The sequence below is a fragment of the Triturus cristatus genome, chromosome 1_2, assembly GCF_964204655.1.
Source record: "Triturus cristatus chromosome 1_2, aTriCri1.1, whole genome shotgun sequence".
Classification (NCBI taxonomy): Eukaryota; Metazoa; Chordata; class Amphibia; order Caudata; family Salamandridae; genus Triturus; species Triturus cristatus.
The window spans coordinates 117,027,526-117,047,959 of record NC_140580.1 but is presented as its reverse complement, the minus strand read 5'-3'; the positions used below and the strand labels follow the sequence as shown (position 1 = coordinate 117,047,959).

General features: G+C 45.3%; 1 protein-coding gene across 6 annotated transcripts in view; it reads left to right on the top strand.

Annotated features, from left to right (window-relative positions):
- Positions 1-20,434, top strand: part of LOC146866924 (pancreatic triacylglycerol lipase-like) — a 303,555-nt gene that overhangs the window by 15,658 nt on the left and 267,463 nt on the right. For 2 of the 6 annotated variants that reach the window (XM_085603235.1, XM_085603216.1), the window contains exons 2-3: positions 7,272-7,320; positions 15,250-15,404. In XM_085603235.1, the coding sequence (XP_085459361.1) occupies positions 7,272-7,320; positions 15,250-15,404 (204 nt within the window). Of the gene's footprint in view, positions 1-4,994; positions 5,248-7,271; positions 7,321-15,249; positions 15,405-20,434 lie in introns of those variants that run through there. The other 4 variants (XM_085603229.1, XM_085603209.1, XM_085603220.1 and 1 more) reach the window with 4 other exon arrangements.

Here is a 20,434-nt window from a genome sequence, read left to right as displayed (position 1 = left end):
CACACACAGGGTGAAGTAGGCACACCCACTGGATCGGGGGGCAAACGTAAGCTACGCAGCCAGAGTGGGAGTCCGCATTCCACCAAATCCACTCCCTCCAAATCCCCTCCTCTCAGCTCTCCTGGCCACATATCCGGCAAAGACTCCTTCATGGCCGCTCTGTCCCTGAGTCCCACTGTGACACCACCCCGCAAGCGGTCAAGGGAGTCCCCGGTCAGGGTGGTTGAGTCCCCCCACCTGTCCACACCCTCCCCCAGTGGCGCTGCGACCCATCCCTCTGCCCCCCCCCCGTCCTTGGGGCCTGTGGTTCCTTCGGGTGCAGGGGAGTCGCTGGAGGACCTTGCTAAGGTGTGCAGCGACATCCTGGCCTCCGCCTTTGGCCCTGCCCCACCCCCTGTGGTGGAGTCCTCCATCCCTGCACCCACGACGCCTACCCTTCGCCCTCATGTCCCTGCGGTGCCTGGTCCTTCCCCCCCACATGATGCCCTCCCCGCTCTGGAAGACGAAGGAGTCTGACTGTGCAGGCAAGCTAGGGGACACGCGTCCCACTGTGTCCCCCACCTGGATTTGAACTTTGGATTGCCCTATGGGCATTGTACATTTTGAACTTTCAAGGGACAAACTGATTTTTGGATGCTAAATAAAGCAATTTATTTTTCCTTAGTACACTACTGTCTGTCTGGTACTGCTGTTGGTCGACCTGCCCCATTATTTTGGGTGGTGATAATGTGTTGGGTGTGTGGGAATTGTAGTCTTGTGCTGGTCATAGGGTGGATCCTGGTATCTGTGTGCCATCACAAGCTGCTGGCTACATAACTTTGTTCATGTAAGCAGTTACTGCATGGTGACATCGTCCCAAGGTGTGTTCCTTCCTCTGTATAACCTGACATCTTCCCTGCAGGGTCTTTCCAATATGTGGTGCTGAGCTGTGTCTACATTGGCTGGGTGTGTGACGGACTCGTTAGACTTGGGCCATGCATGCTGAGCGATGTCTCCACCTGCATCATTTGTGGCGTCCTTGGTGGTCACTGTACTTGTGTATGTAGACTGTTGTCATGACTTCATGTGTACATGTTTTCTTTTTGGCGCTATGCATGTGTATACTCCCAGCCTCGCACACATGTGGTACATGTACTGCAGGATCTTTGTGCACCTGACTGACATTTGTGGGCATTGGATCTGTGGGTACTCCACCCTTTTCTTTGCAGGGGCACTGCTGTGAGTGTTAGGCACCCACCCCTCCTGTGTCTGGGCACTGCTGGGAGGACTCTGCACAAACCCCTCCTGTGTCTGGGCACTGCTGGGAGGACTCTGCACAAACCCCTCCTGTGTCTGGGCACTGCTGGGAGGACTCTGCACACACCCCTCTTATGACTGGGCACTGCTGGGAGTGTTAGGCACCCACCCCTCCTGTGTCTGGGCACTGCTGGGAGGACTCTGCGCCCACCCCTCCTGTGACTGGGCACTGCTGGGAGGACTCTGCACCCACCCCTCTTATGACTGGGCACTGCTGGGAGTGTTAGGCACCCACCCCTCCTGTGTCTGGGCACTGCTGGGAGGACTCTGCACACACCCCTCCTGTGACTGTGCACTGCTGGGAGGACTCTGCACCCACCCCTCCTGTGACTGGGCACTGCTGGGAGGACTCTGCACCCAACCCTCCTATATCAGGATTTGTACGCTTAGAACATACACGGGTGTGGGTTCGCTCCATGCATACGAGGTGGGGGTACGGTCCGTACGTACACTGTTGGCATGGGGGTACGCTCCATGCATACGCGGGTGAGGGTACGGGTCGTACTTACACTGTTGGGGTGGGGGGTACGCTCCATACGTACGCGGGTGAGGGTACGGGTCGTACTTACACTGTTGGGGTGGGGGGTACGCTCCATACATACGCGGGTGAGGGTACGGGTCGTACTTACACTGTTGGGGTGGGGGGTACGCTCCATACGTACGCGGGTGGGGGTACTGGTCATACTTACACTGTTGGGGTGGGGGGTACGCTCCATACGTATGCGGGTGGGGGTACGGGTCGTACTTACACTGTTGGGGTGGGGGGTACGCTCCATACGTACGCAGGTGAGGGTACGGGTCGTACTTACACTGTTGGGGTGGGGGTACGCTCCATACGTACGTGGGTGGGGGTACGGGTCGTACTTACACTGTTGGGGTGGGGGGTACGCTCCATACGTACGCGGGTGGGGGTACGGGTCGTACTTACACTGTTGGGGTGGGGGGTACGCTCCATACGTGCGCGGGTGGGGGTACGGGTCGTACTTACACTGTTGGGGTGGGGGTACGCTCCATACGTACGCGGGTGAGGGTACGGGTCATACTTACACTGTTGGGGTGGGGGGTACGCTCCATACGTACGCGGGTGGGGGTACGGGTCGTACTTACACTGTTGGGGTGGGGGGTACGCTCCATACGTACGCGGGTGGGGGTACGGGTCGTACTTACACTGTTGGGGTGGGGGGTACGCTCCATACGTACGCGGGTGGGGGTACGGGTCGTACTTACACTGTTGGGGTGGGCGGTACGCTCCATACATGCGCGGGTGGGGGTACGGGTCATACTTACACTGTTGGGGTGGGGGGTACGCTCCATACGTACGCGGGTGAGGGTACGGGTTGTACTTACACTGTTAGGGTGGGGGGTACGCTCCATACATACGCGGGTGAGGGTACAGGTCGTACTTACACTGTTGGGGTGGAGGGTACGCTCCATACGTACGCGGGTGGGGGTACGGGTCGTACTTACACTGTTGGGGTGGGCGGTACGCTCCATACATGCGCGGGTGGGGGTACGGGTCATACTTACACTGTTGGGGTGGGGGGTACGCTCCATACGTACGCGGGTGAGGGTACGGGTCGTACTTACACTGTTAGGGTGGGGGGTACGCTCCATACGTACGCGGGTGAGGGTACAGGTCGTACTTACACTGTTGGGGTGGGGGGTACGCTCCATACGTACGCGGGTGAGGGTATGGGTCGTACTTACACTGTTGGGGTGGGAGGTACGCTCCATACGTACACGGGTGAGGGTACGGGTCGTACTTACACTGTTGGGGTGGGGGGTACGCTCCATGCATACGGGGGTGGGGGTACTGTCCGTACATATCCATACCCACGCTATTGAATGCTTGTGCGGGCCGTACCCAGGCCTTTGCCACGTGGGTACAGCCGTCCCGCCATTGTTGGGGTGACGTAGGTGTGGGCGTGGTACGACTCGTACCCACGCTCTTAAGGCGTGGGTACGGGACGTACCTGGATTGTTGTGTTGCCGGTTCGCGTCGTCAAGCACTTCCGTTGTGGCGGACGCTGGCTTTGCTGGACACGCCCCCACCCCCTCGTAGTGACCAGGGCCTGGGGGTCAGGTATGTCCAGGGCATGTGTGCTGTGTGACTTTGGTGGGGGTTTTGTGGCCTGCCCCTGCTCCTGCCCCCCCCCCTTACCCCCTCCCTTTGTTGTTCTGACCTTCTGCGGCGTCTGCGTCGTAACCTGTAGAGGAGGTCGACTGCTATGAGGGCCGGGATGACACGTAGGTTCGGGTCCATGTCTGTCCGTCGCGTGCAGGTACTCCTTGTTCGCGTCGTCCTGATTTCCCGGCAGTTTTTGGCTGTCGGAAAATATTGTCCGTGCGGGATGACGTCGGTGCGAATCGTACTTTCTGGTTCGTGTATGGCAGGCTGCGTGCGTCCCGACGTCACGTCGGCGCTTTCCCGTATCACATTTGTATGTTTATTTTCGTCGGTCGGGGTTTTGTACGATTCGTACGGAAATAGTATTTCCGTGCGAATCGTACTTCCATGTTTGTATATTGTTACGACCGGGTACGCGTCGGACGGAGAATATGCTCCGTCCGACGGCTCGTACCCGGTTTTTACAGGATCGTGATCGGCACCTTAGTGTTAGGCAATCTATTAGCATATAACATACATTAAGATAACCATTCAGTGATGTCATCAATTATGTCATTTAACAGGACATGAGTGATGTATTATGTGAGAACATAAGTTATAATGACACAGGCAAAAGTTATGGTTAGTTTTCTGATTCATAATCTTTTCTTTGTAACCATAACTGCACTTTAAGCGTGTTTTTTCATGAATTTAAATATATATATACAGTACCAGAGACTGCCATTGGGTGATTCTTTATTGAAGATTTTGGATTGTGTAAGCTGTTACCCTAAATCTGAACTACTGGGTGTGAGTCATTGAGAATACTGTAACAGGTGTAGCTGATGCCTCTTGTTGGGGGTTGTTTGAAGTCAAGGTATTGTGCCAGGAGGTAATGTCTTCCTTGAGGAAGGCTGATAATGGGCAATGCCTTCTTTACTTAATGGCAATTTGCATTACAACAAGCCCTAATATTACTCATAATCACCCTTACAGTAAAGTCTCACTCTCGCAATCTCTTTCTGTGTTCAATTTGTCTAATTTGAATAACCCTTTTCATCCCAGAAGGGTTCAATCTGATGTTAAATTTACATAGCATGTATTTGTAAAGCAAACGTTCACTCTTTAGTCGCTCCTTTACCGACCTTGGAAGGATGAAAGGCTTAGCGGTTGTGCACGGTTTAAACATGTGACCATGCGTTCTAACACTGGCCCCTGCCCTGTATGCTCTAATCAAATGACCAAATATATCTGATTATGACCAGATATATCTAATAAAATATGAGATGTTAAAACTGACGAACCCAGCAGAAAGAATTAAACCTAAAGCTGACAGAAAAGGTGTTCAAACGTCTGAAGAAAATATCTTAAACGTATCTCTGGGTCAAGCGCTCAACCCCACTGTGCCACCTCAGAGCCACCGAGGAAGAGCTGACGACCCGACGCAGGTCACCCCCAGAGACGCACTCCCCAGTGCAAGCACAAAGCCTATCTCCACCAGAGGGCGGGCCCGGGAACTCGGCCCATTAATACCTCCAGACATATCTGGGAACGCAGCCCACTAATAACTTGGTGACTGCAGATGACCCTTGGACGGAAGATATGAGCCGGGTCCACGTGTTTATCTCAGCTGCTGCCCTCCCATGGCTCCGGGTGCAGTATTTGAGAGCAGGTGCTCGGCCTGTTTCTTGGGCGCTTCAGACAGTGGGTGAAGCCGACAGCAGCAGAAGAAAGGTCGGAAGGTGAGGTTACCCTTCAGCCCCTCATCTCTGGGCCTCATTGCGAGCAGCGCCCCGGATTTTTGCCCGTTCCCACCTAGATTGTCGACACCGGGATACGTTAGGGTAAGGTGCATATTGAAGGTAATCCTTGTTCAGGAATTCGTTCCCCAAATCCTTTAAAATCATAACCATTAAACCTTAAAACTGGGGTTGGGGAGGGGGATTGGTGAATCGAAGTAGTATACATCGGGGAGTGGGGGAGGAAGGCAGATATACAAGAAACTGATGCCTCTGCAGAGATGCGTCAGTTTCCCTGCGCCGGCCTGCGATACCCTTGCAACACCATGTATGCGCCAATTTTACAATACGGAGCACCATGGTGCAACGATTGACAGATACGTCAGAAGTTCTAACTCATCTTTTGGCCCAAAACCACGACGCAACTCGAGCAATGCATTTTGAGGCCGATCCTTATTGTACAGCGTCACTCCTTACACCTGCTTGAAGCAGGTGTAATGTTTTGACGCAGTGGCGTTCTAGAAGTGGCGCAGTGAAATCTTGTAGATTTCACTGCGTCTCATTTAGGAGGCTTTCCTGCGTGGGAACGCCCACCCTGCATACATTATACCTGACGCAGGTATAATGTGAAGCAGGGCTTTACAACGTGACGCATCTCCCTAGATGCGTCACATTGTAAATTGGCTGCATGGTTTACGCTGCCACTGTGTCACAAAAGTGACGCAACGGCAGCGCAAAAGTGTCACAAGGGGCTTATAAATCTGCCTCCCAAAGTTTAGTAAAGCATACAATCAACTACGTACAAGTGATATTTCATAGATCAATTAGGTTATAAACGTCAATGTTGTTTATTGATCCATACCTCCAAGAATTAAGAATAAAGGAGGAAGTGGTGGACTTTGAAGTCTCTGTGAGAACCCGCCCTTTCCAGCTTTAAGATTGACAACAACGTTATTTGTAAAGGCAGCATTGTTTTAACCTTTGTCAGCAACAGAAAGACTTCTCTCAAGGCGTTCAACAATATCAGACATCCTCGGCTCTAGTTGAGCCCTGTCAGTAGGACAAAACTGTTAGATTTAGGAGCAATGATGGGTGTCAATATAATGTGGCGTCAATAAAATAGCGTGTAAACTATTTGAGAACTCCTGTAGCGCATTTGAAAGGTACTGTCTTTAGCTCATTTCCACACACTCGAGACAGTCCCTGGCAATGAATCCTATCAAAATTCCTCATTACAATCCCTTCCACCCAAAGGTATCACACAGCAGGATGACCAGGACTAAAGGGTGTTTCAAAACACTTTAGAAAGTTCAGAAATATCTTTTAGCCTAATAAATATAGATTATTCACAGCTTTTATTAATACCTATAGGCTATATTTTTTGCCTGATAGTTTAAAGAGAGATATTAGGTTAAATTAAAAAGAAACATATAAGATTGTGACATATAAAGGTATTAATTTCAGTAAGCATTTCCTGGTATTCTCTGGGAAGTCATAAAGTAGTTTTGCCTCTTCCATATCCTTATCATGAACATCAGGGGATACTTTATCCCATATGATGCCTGGTCACTCCATCACCTTTCCCACACGCCACTTAAATCCTTGGTGCGTAGCTCTTCATATGCTAGAGAAAGCATGTTTGCAAGTATGAAGAATCAAAATAGAATCTCTTGCAAAAGTAAACACATCAAAAAATCTTAGATATTTGTTGCAAAAATAAATTAGAATCAGTTTTATACATGTCAGGTTTATTGTTTTTTAAATCATGCTAGTTTGGAATTTGTAGAAACTTGCTGAAATATTCGAACTTTCTATAATTATTTAAGGAGTGTAAAAAATAAACATGTTGCCATAAATATCATCTTTCTGCCTGTTACTATAAGCTAGAAAAAGCATAGATTAAAAAAGAGAAGCAACCTCCATGACCTGAACTGCCTTTGCACTCAGCTGCTGTCTCTGGGCATTGTGATGTTAGAACTCAACTGTAACACATAATTTCTTTATAATAGGTGCCGAGGTGCACCAAATGCCGCTATTATAAAAAAAATAAGAGAAGGGTCTTTATACAGGGATGGCAGAATCCCATCTATCATAATTAAATGAGTCTGTCATCTCTTGTGTCTTTCCAGATGCTGGGAATCTGGGTGGTGTCCCTTTCCCTGCTGGGCACGGTCAAAGGTGAGACCACATACATACATGTCTTTTTTTCTAAATGTTTTTGTTTTCAACCCTTTCACTGCTGGGATGCTTGCTCACCACTGTGCTGGACCTTTTTTTTTGTTGTTGAACAATCATAGCATTAGGTTGTTCAAGAACATGTACCTCTTTGCTGTCTTTGTGTGCCCATACACACTTTATGTTTTTTGTTGTATTCAGGGTTATTTAATGGTATGCACTGACCCAATGTCTCATTCTAGCCTGAAGAATGGGAGAATCATAAAAACCCAAACATTAACCAATGAATTGTTGCCCCAAGTATCTGGATTCCGGCAATACCAAATATGTGTGGGTTTTCTTAGGAAATGTAATCCTCACAACCAATTATATAATATTGGTGCTGATCACATAATCGTGGAAGAATCAGTGATTATAGTACAGTTTAAATGTGTTGACTGATCTCAAACTCAGAACTATGTTGGCAAGTTTAAAAACTATATTTTCAAATGTTATATGACTAATGGAATCTGTTGGTGCAAACCAGACATCCCTTGCCGTAACTGCTGGTTCATAGAACACTCTGAATTTGACGTTTTTCAGATTTTTTGTCAATTCTTGACCTCTGGCATTGGTCCTCTGTGCTTCCTGAACATGGGGTGCCAGATATGGATATTTTTTCTATGGATTTAGGGGGCCCATCGGTGACAAACTGGGATCAGTGCATTTTGGAAATTTGTAAAGCTACTGCAATCAAAATGCCAGTTTACACTATCTCTCTTCAGATATCATCCCTGGACAAATTGGAAATAAAACGTGCACATCTTAGGGTTTCTGTTGCTGGGTGCCTGACCTCCCTCCCCCTAATTGACTGGTTGGGAGATTATGCTGAACAAACGTCCAGATGTTTAGAATTTTGTCCAAAACATGGTCATTCCTTCCAGTCTCTCTCACGTAAGAACACATCCCTGCCAAAACCTGGCACTCTTTGTTCCTCTAGGTCTCCAGAGATGAGGGGTCGCAGACATGTATAGGTTTTCTATGGGTTCATGGTACCCACAGGCAATTATTTGGATGCGGTGCATTTTGGAAATGTAGAAAGCAGCAGGCAAAATGTCGGTTTAGGGTATCTGTTTTTAGTCCCAGATATCAGTCTATGACTGGATGGAAGCGTGCCTCAGCCATATATTTGTAATATCCACATTTTGTAGTGAACTTGTAGAAGGCCAGCAGGAGATTTTATCATAAAGAATTATTAAGTGAGATGACTGCAGTTGATGCCCCCTCTGCAGCCAGTTGATAACTGTCATTCAAGAGAACCCTGCCGCGTCATAGAACCTGAGCATACTAGAACACTTACATTTAACATTCTACAAATCCCACTTAACGATACAACACCACACATCATAAGGATTCGATTGCTGGGTGTCAGACTGCACTTGTGATGGCTGACAAGCCGGGATAATGCTGTGAACATTAATTTTTTCCCAAACACATGGAGGTTTTCTTCCGTATTACTTACACAGGACCATATCCCTCGCAAGACTTGACCCAAATCAATGTACCCTGAGGTCTGCTGAATGTGAATCTATCAAACACGGATGGCATTGCCAAGTATGTGAGCAGTGATCCACACACTAGACAACAGGGAAGAGGGTTTTATTGCATGGGAGGGCACTAGCCCAAAATTAAGATTATGAGAAGATCACATTGATCATATATTGGCTTCATGCGGTCACATATTCTGGCTTTTCCTGTCAGTTATCATGGGCCCACCCAAAAATGTAAAGTACTGTACTGTGTTTATTTGTAGAGGTGTGGGAGCAATATATGTGGCAGGAGTTTTGCTGTTCCCCACGCATTGCAAATTTTCCATCGCAGAAATGGAGGGATTCTTTTTAAACAATAGTTGACCTAGGCAAAGATTCTGGGTTAGAAAAAGTGGTGGGATTCTCACAAGGAGTCTACATTTCAGGAATGTCTTGGGTTGGTAGGCTTCCCAACATGCAGGATTGCCCCAGGCTCAGATGTATGTTCATGTGCGCCTGCAAGGAGCGAGGTGCTATTTGGAATTTTGCTCAGGCTGAGAACAAATCTGAGCAGTATCTGGGCTCCTCACTGGACACAGACATGTGGGTGTCCGTGCCCTACCAATGTGTGTGTGCAGACTTGTGTGCATCTGCACCCCAACAAAAAGGCAGGTGCTATTTGTACTTTTTCTGAGGAGAAGAACAAATCTAAAAGGCTTCTTGGGGCAGCACAGATGTGTGTATCTGTTCCCCAGAAAGGAGTCCGAAATTGTGTGCATTTTTTCTAAGGATAAACAAAATCTAAACAGCATTTGGTTCCTTGCTGGGGCACAAAACTGTGTGCCTGAGCCCCAGAAAGGAGTCATACACGGTTAGAACTTTGTCTTAGGTTAAATCAAATTAGAGCAGCATCTGGCTTTTTGCAGAAGTACAAAAACACAGCTTCCCCTCCCGATGCTTCCCTTGGATAGAAAGCATTGCCTGAGGAAGGAGCTTTTTGAAACTGGATGAGGAAGTGGGGATTGGAAGGAGTGATGTGTGTGTTGTCACAATTGTATTAATAAAGCTCGGGCACTGGCAAACCTTTTCCCCCACCCCAAGGCCAAGAACAAGTTTGTCCCTCACATGAAAGGACAAGAAAAAACTGTCTGTCTGTCTGTCTGTCTGTCTGTCTGTCTGTCTGTCTGTCTGTCTGTCTATCTGTCTATCTATCTATCTATCTATCTATCTATCTATCTATCTATCTATCTATCTATCTATCTATCTATCTGTCTATCTGTCTGTCTGTCTGTCTGTCTGTCTGTCTGTCTGTCTGTCTGTCTGTCTGTCTGTCTGTCTGTCTGTCTGTCTGTCTGTCTGTCTACATATAGGTCGATGGGGCAGATAAAGGGTTAAAATACACATTTACAACTCCATAAATAAAAATGTTAAGTGCAAGCAATATATGTGGTAGGGTACTAAAACGTATATGATGTTCTGATTAACTCATTGATGGTTAAAGTATGATCTTAATTATCAACTGAAGAATATATTCCTAATGTCATATACTGATGCAAGCATAACTGAATTCATACTCTCATTATAAAACGCTCAGGCCCAAATCTACTTACATTTTGGGGTGTTGTTCCACCACTTTTTTGCGCGGCCACTATGCAAAATGGCAATCAAGATTTCCAGAGGCACCAAGGACCAATTTTCGTCATCTTGCGTGTGAAAAAAGTATTCAATGCAGCGCCTTACGCTGCATTGCGTTACACTACGTCAGATAGTCATTACATCGGTGGAGTATGGCCATTCTCATCCATCCACCCTTTGATGCGAATCCATATTTTCTAAAGGGTTTGCACCAAAATGGTATGCCTACCAAAAAGAGGTGTAACAAAGAGAAATATCTAAATGTATTTTTGTTACTTCCTCCTCCTGTGTGTGCTGCATTCTGCATGTGGCCACAAAATCAGCATGACAAAGCAAGCAGCCCCTACCATCTAAACCTCCTATCCAAGATCAAAGACATCCCCTGTTTTTGATTATTTATCACTTATTAATGTTGCCCGGTGATGTTAGTATCAATATGTCCCAGTTAATTTCACTTATTCTACAAAGGTCCTGGTGGATACTGTTATGTAGTTGAGCATGCCATCGGCGTCCACCCATTGATGGGATTCCACCGACCATCGGCTTGCCTGTGGAGCATACACTGTGCTGGGAGAGAGGTCGTTCCCTATGTGGATGCTTAGGGAGATAGAGATCAGGGGATGGATTTCATGGATTTACTGGAGGCAGTCATTTCTCATACTGGCTTCTTCCCACAACTAGAGTAATTACTTGCATCACTGATATCAATAGTGGTGGCCATGTTGGAATCAAACATATCTGCATCCTATTTTCTTCACAATTTTGGCTGCCGCGGATTAATATTGAAATTATTCAAGCTAAATTGATTAAAAAGGTCTGTGAATGAGTCAGCCTGAAACTGCTATTATCATCTCTGTTGAACCATTGTTTAGGCTACCTTCGTTCCTGACACCTTTGATGACAGGTGGGTTTGGTCCCTCATGGCGGTGTCTTCATGGCAAAGGGTGTTTTTCCACCAGCGTAGGGACACCCTCAACCACGCAGTATTTGTTACTCTCGTTGGCTAAGATTTTATTTCACAAACTGTCTTTCTTACTTGAGTGAATGTTATTTTTGCTTAGTAACAGATAAGGAACCTTAGGGGGCTTATATAGTTTAACGGCTCATGTAAAGCACTCTGTCACCCATCTGAGTCTTGTTTGTGCTATATAAAACTGTAAAATAAATCCAACGAGCAGCAAATCTGTGTTTATGTGAGTGAAGTCTCATATAGAGCCGAAATACTGGCTTACGCATATCTTGCATTACATCTTGCTTATGATACATTCATAGGACTAAGGAACTTTAGTGTTTAATGGTGCATAGGCATCCAGTTAAACATTGTGCTAAGGCACTCTCTAAACTGATCAGTGCCATTTGAGTAAGGTGGTCAGACCTTAGTAGAAGTTGAATGTCATCATCAAGAGAGTGTCTGAAAGCTGAAAGATCAGAGCAATTTCTTCAAAGGCCAGACATAAATATTAAAAAATATTGTGGATAGTTGCAATTTCTGTGGAACTCCTCAGCAGGAAGAATGCTCATGAAACAAAAGAGGGGTAGAGCCACCATCTTGGTTAAGTCAGTCAGGATAGACTTAACTCAGACAAGTGTGGGTCGCCCAGCCCAGCTGCTCCTAGATGATTTATTAGGATTTTGGTATTGACTATATCAAATGCAACAAGAGTTTAAGAAGCAATAATCTTGCTGGGTCACTGTTATCCAAATCGTATGGATAATTTGGTGAACCAGTCTTGAACTTAAGTAGGCCCATTCCCACTTTGGATAGAGTCATCAATAAGAGGAAGGTAATCACCACAGTGAGTAGCCCAAATGGAATGGGGGCTAAGATCCTGCCCCCATATTTATGATGTGTTAGACCTAATCATTAATGTGCACTTTCTTAATGAAGAAGCCACCAGGTGATCGTACAAGGCTAGCAAGGGTCCAGTCACAGCAGGTGAGATACACGAAAGACTGAGAACAACTCCTGTGATGTGCTTGAGGACGACGTATGGCACATGGTGAAAAAGATTCTTCAGTTGCATAGAGACAGAATCTATAGTGTCTAAATTTGTGGACCTAGCTTGGGGTTCCCCCAGAAATATCCCTATTACCATTATCATTCTGCCTCTGGTCAATTTTCCCTGAGGAAGTAGCCAGTAAGGGGCCTGGAGGTCAGGACATGGCGATCCAGATTATCCTCAAGTCACTAGCACAACTTCTGAAGTTGCTCCGTTGCATTCCTGCACCCCACCTGCGGTGGCATCCTGATTGTAGCTCAGAGATAGCCAAGTCCATACTTCTTCTTCACATGTTATTCAGCCTTTTGGAGTGTGGACTTTTTTTGATCTAGCTGATTATTCCATGGGGCATAGCCATCAAATATGGTAAATGAGTTGTCTGATCGGGTGATGGGTAGTATCAGTAATGCTGGTACTAAAAAGTCAGTCTGGGGCGAAGACAAGGTCAATCAATCAATCAATCAATCATGGCATTTGTAAAGCGCACTACATACCCGCGAGGGTCTCAAGGCGCTAGGGGGGGAGGGGGGAAGCTGCTACTGTTCGAAGAGCCAGGTCTTGAGAAGTCTTCTGAAGGTCAGAAGGTCTTTGGTCTGCCGCAGGCGGATGGGGAGGGTGTTCCATGTCTTGGCGGTTTAGTCATTTTTCTCACTCCTTTTACATGCGGTATATGTTGTTTTACTCTACTATTATTTACCCCATTTGCCCTATCTTCACTCATGCGCTTCACCAACCCCATCTGAATTTGACAATTTGATAATTTCTTAATGTTTAGAATCACTACACTTTACTGCTTCGACTGCTAACCTTCTTCCATTTTTCAAATTTCTCATTCAACTCTGCTCTAATTCAGAACTTCTCCTGTTTCTTTGCTCTGCTGACCCTACATCTACTCCCAATTCTCTTTCCTCATTCCCTCAATCAAACCTCTTCTCTTTCTTTAACTTGCTGGCATTTTCAAGTAATCTTTTTTCAAAGTTGGTATTCCCAATGCCACAGACAGGCCACTATTCTGTCTTCCCTTATGAACATTAGCCTCCCACGCAATATACACCTCTACCGGTGGCATTCAGAATTCCTCATGTTTTCCTCCCTGCTGCCTGAAAACGGCTGTGGTGTCCAAGCAATGCTAAGTATTACAGTTTTCCCTTTATCTGGGAGATTTTGGCTTCTACTGGCTTCTGGAGATAAGGCTACCCCAGAAATACTTTTTTTCGAATGCAATATGGCTGATCCTTTTCTTAGTAGTCTGGAGTGTCATCATCTAAGATGGTGATCTCTAAAGTTCTCTGGCCTGTTTTCCTATTTGAAGCATGTGTAAGAGATTGTTCCTGAAATCAGATGTGTCACAACACATTCAAAGAGTATATTTTCATTACATGTATCCACTCACTTGCTACTATTTTTGTCCCAGAATGTTTGTCCATTTCTTTTCCCTTTTTGACTTTAGTTTCTTCTACATCCTCATGTTGAAGTACACTAGTTTTATTCTGACAACTGATGGGCACCCTGCTCTATCTTCTGCTTCATTCCTCAATTTTATCTAGATGAGCTGTATTTTGTGTCTTTACTGGTGTGGAGGTATGATTCCAAGGTGTTTGACACCAAACACAACATGTTTTTATGCAGCCGTTTTAAAGTTAGCATTTACCGCGAGGTTATAATGCACTTAAGGATATATGGTTGGCTGTATCACAAACAACCCCGGAATATAGGTTCCGAAGGCTGCAGAGGGGCTCTGCTCCTGCAGGTGCACCCTCTCACATAAAACCCAGCACCCTGCCTTCAGGATTGTTTAGGCCTGCCTTAGGAGTGACTGATAGGTGTATATGTGCAGTGATATAGAATAGATATAGTGAACCTATATCTAAGTAAGGGGTGCATGCACCACCTTACACAGGCTGCTGTAGCAGACCTGTGGTGTCATTTTGGATAGTCACCCAGGAGTGGCATAATACATGCTGCAGCACCTGAGAGGCCTCTGGGGTACCTATGCCCTGGGTACATAGTATACCATATACTAGGGACTGATGAGGGTACCCCAGAATCCAATCTGAAGTGTACCTAAAGTACATGCAATCAATTTAGAGGAGAAAGTAGGTAGACTGGGGTCCTGGATAGCAGGATCCCAGTCAGACTAAGTTGAAAACAGTGTCACATCATCAAAAAGTGGGGGTAACTATAAGAAGCAGATCCTACTCTCCTACAGAGATGGCAGGTAGTTCTGTGTAAGGTGCCAGTAGTTATGCACCAAAATGAAAATTCAACCTAACTGAACAATGGCTAGAGTCTGATGTGATAAGTTGTGTGCCCGTAAATAAACACCAGTGGCTTCCAAATGACAGGAGCTAGGTTCTGTATCTTGGAGAACCAAGTGAGTTGCTTTGTATGAGGTTATTTGGAATGGTGATGTCGGGGTCTTCCATTTTTTGGGGGGGGGGGGGGGGACTCCTGTATCCGATGGTAAGCAAGGAAGATTAGAAGAGTGTAGTTCTCTACTGCTTTGGTGGTGATATCTGCTGTATTCATTAAAACTTAAATTAACAGAGTATTTCTTATTTTTTATCATTTATATTGATTGTGCAATTTGACTAGATTTATAGAAGCATTGTTTGAATTTGGCAAAACCTACATACGCCAACTGTAATTAATTTGTTGTACAATATGTTATTCATTGGAGTACAACTAGCAACAAACAAAAACACATGTTTAACCAGTGAAACGTGCATGGTATTTCTCATCTTAGATATCCAAAGTATCAACAATTTTGTATTGAACTTGTTCCACAGCAAAAGAAGTCTGCTACGAACGACTTGGATGCTTTAGTGATGACATCCCCTGGTCGGGGACGGCGGAAAGGCCAATCTCAAAGTTACCCTGGTCACCAGAAAAGATCAATACACGTTTTCTTCTGTACACCAGAGAAAATCCAAACAACTTTCAGGTAGGATACTTCATCGCCTCCCTATATTTAATGGGTGCATTCATCTACATCAACTCTCCCTAGAGTCATATTCATGGCCATTTCCTAATTCTTTTTTTTAAGTAGGTGCACCTCCCCATAAAAGAGACTGCCCAATTTACTTACAAAAACCTTCTACTAACCTTCTATTGTACATGAAGGAGGCCTTGTCCAGGTTGGCTGGTAGGCTTTTCGCAGGTCCACTACAATAAGTCCAAGATGAAACACAGCGGGGTCTGGCACGCCCGGTTGGGGCCGACCGATCTTGTCAGTGGTGGAGCTCGGGGCTGCCAGAAAGCTGTGACATACGTTATGCTTAGTTTCTAAAGGAAGTTCTTCATCAAGGAGTCAGTTCAGGCTTCAAGAAGATCACGTTTCACTAAGTCTCAGGTTCCATATGGCTCTCTCACACATGTTCTTTTAAAACTCATCGCCAAAATGTTGTAAATGAAAGACGCCTTGTCCAAGTTGAAATTAAGTTGATTTATCCAAGATAGATGTTATGATGTGGAGAAGCCCCACCAGGAGCAGCCTTCCTGCTGCTCAGCCCATCCACCAACTGACTCTCACTCACCAACATTCCACTTCCACCTCACACACCAACATTCCATCAACACAGTCACACTGGCTGAGCAGCAGGGATAACACCTTTGAATTAAGATTAGTCTTTCCTACATCTCTAAAAAAGGAGACTACCGTCCCTTTGGTTCTCTCAACCTATAAGTACCAGCACCAACCCATCTATTTGTACAGTGAGAATTTTCTACCTACTAGTAACAGAAAACACAGTCCCTACTTAAATGAAAACAGAAATAATTGGTTATATTACCTGCCTGTGGAGAAAAAACTTCCTGCATATTGATTCTTCCTGCCTGCTGTTGAAATAAACCCACATCTAGCAATAACTTGTGGCTAGAAACTTGGGCAAAGGAAGGCGGCCCACTGCAGACCTCTCCAGGGTATCCCCCTTCTCTTATACCAGTCATATGGATGAGAAGTGCATCCATTCACACTTTATTCTTGTACAATTTATGTTTGTGCCAGGTTAACATTAGTGTCCCCTGTCCCAGGATGTTGGAACCTTCCACAGATGCTTCACCAACTGCTAAGTCTTGTAGTTGAGTCAACCTCTCACAACTGGCACTAAGCATATGGTGCAGACCGCAGCAATCTGGATGGTGGTGGCAACTATAATTTTAATGGAGTGAAACACATCTGTATTTGTGGCAAGGTGTTTGGAAATTCACTCATTTTATTCTATTTTGTTTTCTTTGTCATACGTGGTGATATGTCCTTGTTTTCCAACTATTTATCATCCTTTCACTTTTTAATATATACATGAACCTTAAATTGAAAAGGAGCTTCTTCTGGGGATTTTAGTTTTGAGATTGCTTATACCTCAGGTAACTGTGCTGGGAGCAAAGCGATACAAAATAATCGAAGTTGCCACCTCTGGAGACAAATATTCGATTAACATTATTATCATCTTCCAAAATCAGATAATTTCTCAGAAGCTTTTGGTTTTAGATAACTTGGGGTCTATCTATGTGGCTGACTCGCCATAGTGCGGAAAGGCCGACTTACTGTAGTCGTGAAACGCAACGCTGTGCGCCTCATGTGCATGCAGCGAAAGGATACAGAAACAACGGTGGAGATCATTGGGGGAAGGCTCAGAACCATTTTGAAGATTTATGGGACCCTGGGCATAGCCATATTTTTGGGCCACATAGTCTTGTATGTGTATTACCTGTGCAAATAAATGGGGAACAGAGTGTAGAATTTTAATATTAGAGTTTATTGAGCTTCAACCCAGATGTCATAGGTTTCTCTGAGCAGATCTACTGCACAGGTTAATCCAGTAGATTTTGGCTTTGAGACTGAAGAGCACTTTCTCAGATTTCAAAGCTCGTAATAGAGGTACTTCATGCAGATAAGCTATCCATCAGGGTGCACAAATGTTGCATGACCAGCAATGATTTCAAATTAGATGTTATAATCTCAGGCTACAGAGCTGCCTCTTAACTTAAAGAATGTAAAGACCCAGTCGTCAGTCAACAATCTATTCTATTTTACAGATTTTAGAGCCATCCTCTGTTATAGGGATAGACTATGGACGCCAAACCTTCAGTCAGATTAGAGATTTTTGCTTACTTAGGTCGCATACAAAAACCTGGTGGATAAAGTTTGTAACTTGGGTGTTCTCTATCATTTGATAGTGATCTATCATCATCATCAAACTATACAAGGAATAAAACAAATATATCTACAATTAAAATAGTATTAAACCATTGCAATCGCAAATACATATGATCTATCATTAAATGAACAGATTATTGTGGTCTCTAAAACTGCATTCAATCATATTCATCGGCTAAAAGGGGTTCTGTCTCTTCACTACTCTCATAAAACATTACAAATTCACGCTGTGGTCATTTTCCGTCTGGATTATTATAACAGTTGATAGACAGGCCTTTCCATGCTACAGAGAGTTAAAGTCTATACAGCGCACCTGATTTTTGGTTTGTAACAATGTGGCTAAATCACTCCAGGCCCTGAAAATCCCTTTATTGGCTCTCTGTAAAAAATGTTTATCTTTCAAAACCATTTTTCTAGTACATAAGTCATTGAACAACCTCACAAAGAGGGTCTTTGGTCGAACTCTATGTTGTGGGTTCTTTCCTCTGATGCTCCCTATCACTCTATCTAATGACTAGTGGATGATTTGTCAAGGTTAGAAGATTTGCACCTATTTCCCCTGGAATTTAGACAACCCAACCTTTTTTATGTCTGCACTCTTAGTTGGGACTCGTAGACCTGAATGGTTGGATGCATAGAAAAAACATGCCTTCTTCACCCTGAGGTTATTTCTTGTCAGACGTTTTCATTATCTGGGCCATATCCTATGGTAAACATCTCCGATATAGCCAACAATTACTGGATGAACTACCTGGCTCTTCATCACCGGTCAAAGAACGATGCCACTATCCACTTATCTTCATATATACCCGTAGCCCAAATCTTTGTGAAGCCACTGGTGTGTGGTTAATATCGCTGTAGAAATAAAGTACATTTAAAAACAAGAGCTATTAATCCAGTTACACAGATTTGACCTGTTGAGCTTTGGAATGTAAAGCTATCTCTTAGGTTACACATGTCGTACAGGATCATTCAGCAACGGGAAGAACTGATAAGATAAATGAACTTCCCTGGGTGCATTTTTAATTTAAAAGCAGAGTCCCAGCTCACCTTACAATTAGAGGGCTGCTCAACATAAAACAAACAAATAACACAATCTCCTAAAGAGTTCAGGCAGAGCCTACAGCACTAACCAATCACAGGGTTTTCAATGAGGAAGGGACCAGTAATGAAGCATGCCACCTTGGTGGGTGAGGGTCTTTGTCCTTTTAAAGAAAGAAATCCCTGAGCCTAACTGTAGGAACCTGTGCTTTCTGATTGGATGAAGTATGCCCCTAGCCAGGCAGAACCTACCACTCCCGTTAAGGGTGGATGATTACACTCGCTGTATAACCTGTGCTCATCCTTGGGTAGCTTGGCAGTGAGCAGGCAGGCTTATTTCTGAGGCAATGTGTAAAGCAAAGGTGCAGCAGTCACACACGCTAAATATACTGAGAGTCACAAAGGAGACATCACACAGGATGCATGTACAAACATTTGTATTCAAGACACATATGTAATCATTATAAAATTAACAATGTATACATTTGGGAATATTACTAGCAGTACTGGGTCTACTCGTATCGTTATGATTTCAATAGTATGCACACTGTGGGCATTTCCTAATAAGAGAGAGCGAGAGAGCGAGAGAGCGAGAGAGCGAGAGAGCGAGAGAGCGAGAGAGAGAGAGAGAGAGAGAGAGAGAGAGAGAGAGAGAGAGAGAGAGAGAGAGAGAGAACGAGAGAGAGAGAACGAGAGAGAGAGAACGAGAGAGAGAGAACGAGAGAGAGAGAGAACGAGAGAGAGAGAACGAGAGAGAGAGAGAACGAGAGAACGAGAACGAGAAAACGAACACACACCCCCTGATGCTGCACGACACGCTGTCCACCCCAGCAGTACTGATAATACAATCCGATATGATTATAGGATGCACACCGGGTCACAACATTATAAAAGATATGTGAATACATGAAACAAGAACTCTTTTCAGCAGCACCGCAGGCGGCCCACAGACTATCACTCACTCTCCACCGCTACATAATGCAACAGGTATCAGCTCAGTCCGTATGGATTGCTCCTGCACAGATACGCACTCAGCACCCTAATTCGGTTCTACTGGTAGCCAGCAGATAAATGGATAACACCCTGCAGACTACGTGGCCCAAGCCTTCCTCCACTCTCTAGTTTACCCCGATTGTCCTAGACCCTGCATAGAAGATAACCAGCCCGGCCTCCCGGATACTAGGTTGCACATGGCCAAAGTCATACTTAGTCTGGGTCTTAGGGAACCAGGTGGGGATATGTAGCAAGTTTTAATTAGGAGGCAGATATAAACAGGGGGAGCTCAGCAGCCATTTGGGAAATTCACCCACAGGTCTCAAACACAATGGAATCACGCAGCGTCTTGACCCATTTCCAAGCTGTCTCGAAAATATTCTATCAACCGAGTCAATCTCTTTTGCTACTACCTGGCGCCAAGATGTATTCAGGACATGCCAGGTGTGAAGAGGCCAGTTGGTTTACAAGAAGGGTCAAAAGGGAACAACAGATGAATGGGGAGTAACGCTGGGGAACCTCTTGATAAGAGGAGGCACCCTGAACTGTACACAATGATCAGGGTAGTGCACAGGCCATCTGGGTACAGTGTCTGGTGTCCGTTGGTATGAGTCACACCAGACACCTCAGGTCTCAAGCACTTGCAAATTCTGTACCTCCATGGAAATGAGGCACAATGACCGGTGCACGTTGAGATGGGTTGCACCAGGCAATTCCGGTCACACACAATGAAGAGTTGCAAATTCTGTACCTTCCCGGAAGGAGGCACAACGTCTGGTGGA